This window comes from Artemia franciscana, chromosome 9 (genome assembly GCF_032884065.1).
Source record: "Artemia franciscana chromosome 9, ASM3288406v1, whole genome shotgun sequence".
In the NCBI taxonomy this organism is placed as follows: domain Eukaryota; kingdom Metazoa; phylum Arthropoda; class Branchiopoda; order Anostraca; family Artemiidae; genus Artemia; species Artemia franciscana.
In genome coordinates, this window is record NC_088871.1 from 37,559,200 (window position 1) to 37,571,320 (window position 12,121).

General features: G+C 36.1%; 1 protein-coding gene across 3 annotated transcripts in view; it reads right to left on the minus strand.

Annotated features, from left to right (window-relative positions):
• LOC136031370 (dihydropyrimidine dehydrogenase [NADP(+)]-like) overlaps positions 1-12,121 on the minus strand; it is a 79,576-nt gene that overhangs the window by 51,916 nt on the left and 15,539 nt on the right. For 2 of the 3 annotated variants that reach the window (XM_065710875.1, XM_065710874.1), the window contains 2 exons: positions 4,038-4,148; positions 482-658 (listed from right to left, as the gene is read on the minus strand). Coding sequence is in view for 2 of the 3 variants with exons in the window: in XM_065710874.1 (XP_065566946.1) it covers positions 482-658; positions 4,038-4,148 (288 nt within the window). In the remaining variant the exon portion in view is untranslated. Of the gene's footprint in view, positions 1-481; positions 659-4,037; positions 4,149-5,408; positions 5,531-12,121 lie in introns of those variants that run through there. The other variant, XM_065710873.1, reaches the window with a different exon arrangement.

The following is a 12,121-nucleotide window of genomic DNA, read 5'->3' on the forward strand; positions in this document are numbered from 1 at the left end:
AATAATTTCGGTTTGCTTAGAGTTTAAATATACCTCTTTACTTTCATTAAAAAAACAAGTTTTAATTTGGCACACTTTAAGGGATTAGGTAATTTATAATCAAATTCCGCGAATCTTACAGAATTGCTAGCTAAGTGGATAGCGCTCAAGATTTGGAATCTTGAGGTCGCGGGTTCATGTTCTGGTGTCACTGGTGATTTGTTTGCTCTCCATGGTGTGACCCTGTAAGCTCAGCCACAGTTGACCCAGCTCTAAATGGGTACCTGGAGAAATCTGGGGGAAAAACACGGGAAGCGTCGGATGAGTTGCCCACAAACACGCATTGCACTCCCGGCCGGAGGATTGAATCAGGAGATCGTTTACCTGCGCAACGCAGACCATTAGTCAGCATGCGAAAAAGTTTTTTTTTACATAATCAGCAATTCACTTCGCTCCCAGTATCAGTTTAGTTCCCAAAACACGACAAAGACAAGAAACTTACCTTTGTTGAAATACTGCTTATGAAACTCTTTACGTCCAATTGGGTAGGACACGATTTTTGACAAGGAGCATCGGCACATTTGAGACATCTTAATGCTTCTCGTAGGGCACCACGTTCACTTAGTGTCGTGTGTTTGATATCATCGAAGTTCTTAAACAAGGGGGCTGGACCACAACTCTGCGTGGAGAGATAAAAATAAACTCTAGAAGCAACATTAAGGGAGGAGAAGAACTAGGAGAATCCTTTTATCTCTCTATAGTCCTCAAAACATCCTTTTCGGATGCTGTTAGTTTTTTCGGCAAAGCCTAAATTCTAAACTATGAAATTTTTATAGCTATTTGTTGTACCTAAGTAAATCGAAAATTTACCAAGTTGGTTCTAGGCCACCAAAAAGGTAATTGATAACTAAATGGCAAAGGTGAATAAACTACAAAGCGAGAAGCAAATTTCAGTTTTTTCCCATCGTTTCAACAGTCAACTTTTCTTCTATTCTTCAAGTTTTTGAAAATTCACTATTTTTCAGGATTTTCTGGAAATTCGTCACAAAAAATTGGTCCAAAAAGTCCCTTCGTGAAATTAGAATTTCAAACTATTCCCCTAAGAATGTTTATTGTCCCATCCCTTTGGATAATGACTTTTCTATTCTATTCCTTTTTTGCAACTAATCCATTTGTAGCTGGATCGTTTTAACTGTTTCTAATCTTATAACTAGATCATTATGCCTGGAACTTTAACTTGATACAGTAGAGATGTCGCACGTTATGGCAATTTCAGAAGAAAGAGAAGTCTTTATAATACTATTCAACTTATTGATAGCATAAAAATTACTGACTTTAATACAGAAAACATTTCAGGTGCTGTTTCAATTCTATTTATTCATTCGAGAGCTTATGAAAGGACAAAATATTTGTTTATCCTTCGGGTGAGTACATGAACAAAATGAGTAGGTTTGATTTCCCAACGTGTAAGCTGGCCAAATACAGTTCCCGGTGTAAGAAGCACAGATTCTGGAAATTCAGAACTTAGTCAGAAAGAAGGGAGTCACATGACACCAGAAAGTGTAAACATCTGAATTCAAATGGCAAGTTTTTTTTTAATAATTAGTTCATGATCCCAGTGTATTTGTGGCAACAGTGCATCTTTACCCTTGAATTTTTCGTTCCAAAATTGCAGCTTCGATGACATTATCCATTGAAAACATTGCATGGTTGCAAAGTAGTGGTGGATTGATGCTCCGTAGAAGAATGATACTACTACTACTAACAGGAGCAATAAGTTGTATGAGGCTAAAAGAGCTGCTCACGCTCCTCTTCCAACCAAATCTATTCAAAGCTGTACTCTTTACCTTCCCGCATTTTTGTCAGCCTTACAATCAACATCCCCTTTCATAGGATCCCCTCAAGAAACTTTTCCAAATGGATGTGAAGAACTAAACTAATCTGTTGCTGTTTCTCGAATACTTGGCGACGAAAATTTCTATCTATAAAAAAAAAAAAAAAAAAAAAAAAAAAAAAAAAAAAAAAAAAGTTTACAACTAAATAATTTAAGCTATTGACGGGGATTACTTTAATTTGCTGCAATTTCATGAAGTTATTTTTAATTATTTACAAAATACAGTTGGAATCACAATCAGAATCATTTACTGAAAACAACCGTCATACACACATAGAAAAAAAGCACGAACCGGTGCTGTTTTTTTTTTTACGACTACACAGGAGGAACATTTTACTTACTAGATTTTCCCGATCGTAACAGATCCCGCTTTCGATAAGAAAATCAGGTGGAAGAAATTATAAGCTGTATTTTAATAAAAAAAAACAAAAAAACAAAAAAACGTCTGACTTCTGGTTGATCATAATTCTTCTTTTTCTTCTGCATGTTTAACGTTTTTAACATCTGCGCAATCTATATTTTACGCTGCTTATTAATTTCTCTCTTTAGAAAAAGGTAAACTATTTGGTGTTTTATTTTTCCCTTTGCGATTTTTCAATTTATCCTTTTTTTTTGTTTGCGAATGAGACAAGGCTCCGCTGGTAGGCGTTCTTTATTAAATTTTATTGGTCCTGTTTGATGATCATTATTACCACCCATTTTATCTGCTAAATGATTTGCTTTTGAGGTGTACATACACAGTATTCTAGAGAAAAAATCGAAATAAATAAAAAATAAGGAGGATAGAGCAAAATCGCGATAAACTTATGGATAGACCAAAAGTAGGTTAAAATCAGGGGCGTCGTTTGGGGGGAGGGGCAAGGGAGGACAGTTGCCCCTCATTAATGTGGAGGAAAAATTATTATGTGTCCCACGCCCCTTAACTATCTGGATATGGACCCCTCTTGCACCCCCTCCCCCCCCCCCCCCGAATAAAAATGCTGGAGATTCGCCCCTGGTAAAAATAACATTTTTGGATGGAAAGTAAAAACTATTGTGTGAATACAAAGAAAGAGTGACTCAAAGGCGGATCTAGAGCAAAAGCTGGGGGGGCATGTGACAAGGGTGCCAATAGTCAACCAAAGTGAAAAGTTTACTTCAAAAAAGAGTAAAAAACTAAACAAGGGCAAGAAAAATCTTGAGGGTAGGGTCCCGCCTGGATCCACCCCTAAGTGGACTGTAGATCCTTTCTATCACATAATAGAAATGGCCAAAATATTTAAGGACTTAGAGGGAGATGGTTAAAACATGTTACAAACGAGATGGGAGAAAAGCCATTCACACGTCATTTGCGGTAATCCAAAGAAGTTGGGCTGTATTTTTGTTCTACTGCGGGTACTTGTGTATTATACGCCACTCAATTTTAACTGTCTAAAACTAGAGAACAAACCGGTTTTTTTGTTATTTTTTTTCAGCTTAACGTGAGACAAGACAAAGAGAAGAGACAGATTAGATGGGAAATAAATAATTTGGGTTATATATTTGCATATCAGGGGGGAGGGTAAAGTATTTGGACAGTTTGAAGTTAGAAAACAATTCTTACTTCATAATATGTAGAATAATTGTACATAACACATTTCGCATGCAGACCCACTACACTTTACCCCCACCCCTAATGTGTAAATATGTAGCCCAAAGTTTATTTTTAAAATATTATAATTTCATCATATTTTGTGATATTTCATTAGGATTGAGCGTCAAAAAAATAGGCTCTAATTCAATGAAGGAACTGAGTGGCGTATTTATGCTACCTCAACCAAAATTTGGCAAGGTTAATCGACTGGCTTTTTCTGTTTTTCCGTATCTTATCTCCGCTTCCGTGTTCTCTAGATACTTAATGTTTCGTTTTGTTGTTGTTGTAAATTACATTGTCTCCTTTTCTCACCGGCAGGGTGTTATGGTTTGACATTTGAGCTTCCGATATGAAACCTTTTTCTTGTCATTTCTTAGAGGCTTTAAATAAACCTCCTTGCATAAATAAATAATTGTTAATATCAGTCAAAATCCCGAAACGTTATTTTTGTTTAAAATTTGTCAGGCAATATAAAACTTTTGAAATATCACAAGCAAGATGTGACACCGACGTAAAGTTTTTGAAGGAGTAGGAATGAAAATAATTACTCACCCCACATTTTCGGTCGTCATTTCTCTTCCAATGTTTTTTGTTTACCTTTGTTTCTGCTGATGGAACAAAACTTGCGTATGGCTTGACTTTGGGATTCAAAGCCAATAAGTTCTGAAAGAAAAACGTATCGCTGTTATAAAGAACAATAATATTATTGTCATTATTCTTAAACAATATTAGCAGAAATGCATTATTTAATATAATACTAGCTGGATAAAGGATAATTAAACAAAACTGTTTTATTAAAATTAAAAAATTTAAATTAAAAATATATAAAAAAAATTCTTTTTTTAAGAAGGAAACGAGAGTAGTTTTCCCACAGATTAAAAATGATCCCTAAAGTATATATAAAATCGGTTGGGATTCAAATCTTCACGTTCAGAATCCCATTATGATAGTCAAAGCAATGGTATCGTCTTTTCCCAGATGGTTACCATTTAGAATGGATGGCTTTAGAGAGTTGAGGAGGGGCTCATTCCAACGCCTTTACTTTAGTCATTTGAGGGCCAAAATGGATTAGAATGCAACATGATATCCTTTTAATACCCACAAGGGCTCCAAAAGAACTTATGGCGTCAGATCGAGATTTCGAACTAGCTACTTTATCAACATAGTAAAAAAAAAAAAAAAAAAAAAAAAAAAAAAAAAAAAAAAAAAAAAAAAAAAGAGAGAAAGCACGTCATGGGGAAAGATGATAGATCCAGCTCACGCATAAGGACCCAAAGTTATCCGTAAAGCCTAAATAAAACAGGGTGTTCATAAAAAAATTTCAATATAAAAGTGGACATGTTCACATTCCTCACAAATTCATTACCTATTATGATTCAAGATCACTAAGAGATTATTAGGCAATTGTCCTTAATGATTAAATTCCAGTCAATAAAAATTCTTAAGGTCACACTAAGACCGTCCTAAATCAAAACATAGTTAACATAGTTATGAGTAATATATATTTCAGTGCTAGTAGAATTTATTTTGACAGCTATATTAAGATTTTTTTTTCCTTATTTACAACACCTTATTACAAGTTCTTTAAAACCCTATAAATAAAGATTTATCAAAGTTAAGAGGCTCAAAACATTTTTCATGGGACCCATTTTTACCTTAGATCTAGTTCTGGAAGTTTCACTTTAATAAATAAAAGGCTTTTCAAAGTTGATTTAAGGTCTGTGTCCTGTGGAGGGAGAGGAGGTAGATATTTCCAAAGGCAAATCTTCGTCCATCTCAACTACTTTCCAAGTAAGTGAAAAGCCCTTTATCTCAAACCTATATCGCCAAATATATTTGACAGAGAGAAAAAATGAAGACTACTGATACGCATACCCCCCCCCCGAAAAAGAATTTACAAGCCAGGACCAATTCCGATGTTACCTCAATATCAGGGGTAGTTGCGCTCAATTTTTCACTGTGATTGTTTTGTTGCATAACGCTCTGTTTTATCTCACTTAGAACACTGGCCAGATTTATCACGTCCAACTGAAGATATCAACTGAGTTTATGTTCCACGTTTCGAGCAAATAGCGAAGCGTTGGTCAATAATACAACCTCATTTATATTTGTTTATTTTTGAAGATAGCGTTGTATCTGTCCCCTACGGGGGGGCTTGGAAAACATTTTCAAAAGATGACTGTTGCATTTCGTAAATATCCAATTTAGAATTTTTTTTTCTTAGAATAAGGCAATAATGTTGTGTACAAAATCAAATATTCTAGCGACACTTAACAAGAAGTAGGTTGTTTCTTATAGATAATTTCTTTTTTCTAGGATTACTCTCTTACGTAAAAGTTTCGTTAAAAATAAATGTTTGCCCAGCCACATACAGTACCTTTTCTTACGTAGTCTATCGCATCTTTAAGTTTCTTACATACTTTAATTTTTTATGACAAAAACAAATCTCAAGCCAGAAAATTAAGAGGTTGGTTCTCATATGTTCTGGCTATCATCATACTTCTTTCTTAAAAACCTCCATTGTAGCTAATTCAGAAATGGTAAAAATTATTCGATTATTCTGAATAGTAAAATATCATACTTAAAATAAATTTATGGGTATTTAAAAAAAAAAAAACCTAAAACCCCACAAAAATGGCATTGGATGGAAATGAAAAGTCCACCACTGGAATTTCCATTATTGAAAATCGAACAAAATAATTACATCCCTTCACCTTGAAAAATGATGGCAAAAAAGATGGCAGGGAAATCACTTTTTTGCATACGAAGCACTGATATAGCCTTTTTTTCTGCTTATTTTTGTTCACCACTAGTGGGTTATTGAAACATAACAGGGAGCTGTTTAAGGGCTCACTTAAAAGCTTATTTTTATATCTAATCGTTTAAAAAAAAATTCCACTTGATAGCACCATCATAAAATGCCATGTGGCACCTGAAAAACTTGGGTGCCAATTCTAGAATGGAAAGTCTGGGAAGAATGAAAAGAATAAAACCATAATCTCCATGGTAGTAAATCCCAAGTCTGGAGTTTATAATCTCCCTCTCCCTCATGCCCCTCCCAGTCCCCTTAATACTTTTCATAAATTGCCTACTGACGAATAGAACTACCAGGCTACTGCAACATCATGAAAAGCTGCTTAAGATCTTATTTAAAAGTTTTTTTTTTAATCTCCTTGATTTTTATAAATTTGTCTTGATAAAAAAAAATGCCATATAACACCAAAAATGGCATTCTTTGGTGCGATATTTGAAGTAGAAAAGCTAGGAAGCATGAAAGGGGTACCGTTCTAATCTCAATGGCCAAAAACCTTTGGAAAATCCTTATTCTTGTGTACTCTCCCTCCCATCCCCTTAGTAAGGAGTCACAAGTAGCAATCTACTGCAGCATCGTAGAGATGTTTAATGGCTCATTTTAAGGCCCTTATCATATCCTTGTGCTCTATGTAAACAAAGCCGTTCCTAGGGTTGGTAATGCCGGAGGAAAATTAATTTCAGTACCCGCCTCTCCCGACTCAAATATAAGCGGAAGCAGCCAAAGCAAAGTGAAAAAATTGATCAAAATGGGCAACCCCCCGACCGCGGCCCCCCTGCCCCCAGCCACGGCTCCCTGGGAAGCTTTGTAGCCCTCCCTTTTGAAGTGCTTTGTTTGTAAATACGTCTCGATAACTTTCGTCATAAAGGCAATATGCATCAAAAAGGACATTTTTGGCGCAGTTTCTAAGATAAGATTTATTCATCATGAAATACACATACAGTATTGCATTTTACTAACTCCCCAAAGACTCATTGGCCTGTAAAGAAGGGGGAAGACAGTTGTTTAGTGTTTCAGTGTTGTTCTAGTGTTATGTTTAGTGAAGTGTTTTGGTGTTTTTAAGTTGTTTTAGTGGTGAGCATATAAGTTGTTTTAGTGCACCTAGGAAAATATTTAGAGCTTTTTACCGAACCATACATTTATGTTATCTTTCTGCGCCCAAACGTTGAGCCTTTTAATATATTTTTTGTCTCTCTCTCTTTCTCTTTCCAAATTAATAAGTTATCATGAACACCGTGCCATAGCTTAATCCCAAAGCGCCATGTGTTGACAAAATAAAAGCTAAAGTATTTATCATGCAGAAAATCATGCAGCAACAACAACGTAATACAGAAATACCTGATGCTTTTGACCCAACAACTAGTGAATATGATTAAGAAAAGGTCGCTAAATTTTTTCAAGAAATAAGCCTGTGAGAGACAGCCGCACTAGGAAACCATTAACTTCAAATTACGTCCAAAAACCTAAATCAAACAAACCCGTTTACTCAGCCAACAAGTTCTGATTCTTTTTCAATAAGAGCAACCACTGATTTAGGATTCCTAACTAAACCTTTGACAGTCTTTTCAAATAAACAAGTTTATTAGTCAGTTGAGACGCATTAATAGTACCTAAATTGACCTGATAAACAAGCGGTAGCGACAGCGGGAATGCTCATAAGGGCAATTTTCGATTTTTTTTTCCTGACTTAGATGAAGAAACTCTAACCTTAGAAACACCACAGAAAAAACTTCTAGAAGCATTTGCTCCTCCAAGAAGCCCCAGTCAATTTTACAGTAGCTAATCAAGTGTAAACAGCTTTCTGAAGAAAACTTACCAATTTTTCAAAAGGGTAGAAAGAACAGCTAGAGTATATGCAAATTAAATAGGTTGTGGCAATGTTTAAGAAACGTCGCCGTCAAGTCATTAACTCTACACTCATTTAGAAAAGGTTTACGCATAACGTTCAAAAAAGTCCTAATGGAAAATGCTGATAATATAAATGACTTGGAGGACGCATTTAAATCGCTAGTAAAGATAAAAAAATAGAAATAGCGACCAAACTGGCAGACGAATTTTTATTCGCTAATGCTGGTGTAGAGAAAGAAAACCCTCTATGTGCTAGCCCCATAAATAAACCACAAATTAAAGATTCTAATTAAATCACTTAACAAAAAGAATGAGCACATAAAAAGTAGTGTAGTAAGAAAAAATGCGGGCAGTCAACAGGAATCGCCTAAAGCAAAACGTGTGGCCATAAATTTAGGCCTGTTGACTGGGAATGGTAAGCTGAGGAAAGCTCGGGAAATCTGATGCAAAATATAGCACGGATGGGCCGGAGGAAGGAGGCAGGAAAGCCTGAGAAAAGGGACACCGGCGTTGAAGTGTCTGGAATTAGACGCTTGGACGTCAATTAAGGGAACCGAACTAAAAGAACAACATAATTCAGAAATATGTTCACGGTTGGATGGAATGCCACGGCTACTCGAACTAATGGACGGACTATATATGCTCTATCAAATTCTCTACTATTACCAACGAAAAGACCAGGGAAACTCAGGATCCATTTGACAGCAAAAATTGCCTTGGCAAGGATTCTTGTGAATCAAACAGTTCGTGGTAACGAACTGTAGTAAGGAGCGACCCGGCTCAATAGTAACCATAACTCTAAAAAATGGAATTTTGATACCAATAGCTACATCAAAAGAATCGCATTTAAATGCTGATTTTAATTCTTCTAAAGAATTAATTCATTCGCACGGAATGTCAGCGTCACATGGTTCAGTTGAAAAGACTCTTGAGAGGTCAAAAGAAATCTGCATTTTCGAACACATGGGTAAACGAGTAAAATGTGGAAACTGCCACATTTTTCTACGTAGAGATAGAATCCCTAAAACCATTCACCAGCATTAGTAAAAACTGATAAGCCGATGTATCCGTTTTAGGATAGTCAGTATTGACGCGGCTAGCCTACTCCCGCTGTAACCCAACGACGCTGGTGCTCCAATGCGTTATATAGTGAAAATTCTTGAGCACTATACCAAATTTGTGATATTAGATGTATTAAAAGACAATACAGCAAAGTTAATTTTAATTTTGTATTATAAGCCACTGAAACTAGGATGAAAAAAACAAGTTCGGTCAATTTCTGAAGATGATAAGGCCAACTGAAAAATTTAAAGTCAAATTCCGCAGCGGATAAATTATTCAAACAATTTAAATGAACCAGTCAATTATTTACCAGTCAAACGGAGAATTGACTGAAAGTCTTCAAACGATTATTTACCAGTCAAACGAAGAATTACAAATGATGATTTGTCGTTACTTTTAGAAAAGTAAAAGCTTCTCAGTATTTGTTAACTTCATCTACAACCTTAGAAGGAGCAAAAATGATCTTAGAGTAAATGATAAGACACTCAAAATTGGTATGATAAACTTAATTTTAACGGAAGCAAAGCAAATTTGGCTCAACCCATTGTAAACATTGTTAATATTTTTAATGCCATCTTTCTCGTAGAATTTAGACTATGTTGCGCATGGATATGCTTTCATTTAAGCGCACCCGGACTCAATTTTGACACAATAGTTACGTAAAAAGAAGCACATTTTAATGCTGATTTTAAAATATAAGTTTCATCAAGTTTAGTCTTACCCATCAAAAGTTACGAGCCTGAGAAAATTTGCCTTATTTTAGAAAATAAGGGGAAATATCCCCTAAAAGTCATACAATCTTAACAAAAATCACACCATCAGATTCAGCGTATCAGAGAACCCTACTGTAAATGTTTCAAGCTCCTATCTACAATAATGTGGAATTTCGTATTTTTTGCCAGAAGACAGATCACGGATGCGTGTTTTTTTTTGTTTTTTTTTTCAGAGATGATCGTATCGACCTAGTGATCCTAGAATGTTGCGAAAGGGCTCATTCTAATGGATACTAAAAGTCCTAGTGCCCTTTTTAAGTGACCAAAGAAATTGGAGGGCACCTAATCCCCCTCCTACGCAAATTTTTTCCCCAAAGATAGCCATTCTGTTCAGCTTAGTCGAAAACCTAAAAACTATATCCTTGGGGACGACTTACTCCCCCCCAGTCTGGGGGAGAGGCTGCAAGTTACAAACCTTGACCATTGTTTACATATAGTAATGGTTATTATGAAGTGTACATACGTTTTCAGGGGGATTTTTTCGCGTTGGGGTGGGCCAGGGGAGGGGGTTACGTAGGAGGATCTTTCCATGGACGAATTTATCATGAGGGAAGAGAATTTCCATGAAGGGGGCGCAGGACTTTCTAGCATTATTAAAAAAAAAACAATGAGAAAATAAATAAATTTTTTTCACTTGGAATAACGAGTAGGTAGCATTAAAACTTAAAATAAACATAAAATATTACTTATATTAGGGGGTTCGTCTCCTCCAAGATATCTTGGTTTTTATGCTAGAGTATTTTTAGTAATTTCAACTATTTATTCTACGGCCTTTGCTTAAGTTTTAATGTCGCTACGTAGGTTTTACTCAGAGTCTTGAAAATATTAGGGGATAATTGCTGCTCTTCAAAAGCCTTATTTACATCTTTATCTGTCCTTGTACAATAAAGTGGTCATTCCAGTTGCGGAATGTACTTCAGCTATATTATGCTCCAAGTGGGTACCGCAGCAAAAGACTAGATATCTAGCTCGATTTTTCTGGTCTTTGGTGGCCTTAACAACCAGTGATGGCCACGAGGCGTAACCCTGAAACGAAGCTAGGCCAATATCTAACGGATTGCATTTTGCCCTCTTGCGATCTGCTGTCGTGAGGGGGACACTTCAGGTAACAAACTTAAACAACAAAATGTTCCCTTTTTTAATGTTACCCCTTTCATAACCTAGTAAGCAGCAAACCATAGCCCATAGTAACGAAAAGTTTGAAAACGTGTTTTGAAAAGGAATGTCTAGTGAGAAAAGTTGCCGGTTGAAGGTGATTTAGAAATAGATTAAATAAAAAAAACAAGTTTTTTGAAATCAAACAGTTCGTGGTAACAGTTTGTGGTAACGTGGTAACGTGGTAACGTGGTTCGTATAACGTGGTAACGTAGTAAGGAGCGACCCGGCTCAATAGTAACCAAAACTCTAAAAAATGGAATTTTGATACCAATAGCTACATCAAAAGAATCGCATTTTAATGCTGGTTTTAAATATATAAGTTTTATCAAGTTTAGTCTTATCCATCAAAAGTTACGAGCCTGAGAAAATTTGCCTTATTTTAGAAAATAGGGGGAAACGCCCCCTAAAAGTCATAGAATCTTAACAAAAATCACACCATCAGATTCAGCGTATCAGAGAACCCTACTGTAGAAGTTTCGAGCTCCTATCTACAAAAATGTGGAATTTTTTATTTTTTGCCAGAAGGCAGATCACGGATGCGTGTTTATTTGTTTTTTTGTTTGTTTTTTTTTTCCCAGGGGTGATCGTATCGACCCAGTTGTCCTAGAATGTTGCAAGAGGGCTCATTCTAACGGAAATGAAAAGTTCTAGTGCCCTTATTAAGTGACCAAAAAATTGGAGGGCACCTAGGCCCCCTCCCACGCTAATTATTTTCCCAAAGTCAACGGATCAAAATTCTGAGATAGCCATTTTATTCAGCGTAGTCGAAAAACCTTATAACTATGTCTTTGGGGACGGCTTACTCCCCCACAGTCCCCGTGGGAGGGGCAACAAGTTACAAACTTTGACCTGTGCTTACATATAGTAATGGTTATTGGGAAGTATACAGGCGTTTTCAGGAGGATTTTTTTGGTTTGGGGGAGGGGTTGAGAAGAGGGGAATATGCTGGGGGAACTTTCCTTCGAGAATTTGTAATGGGAGAA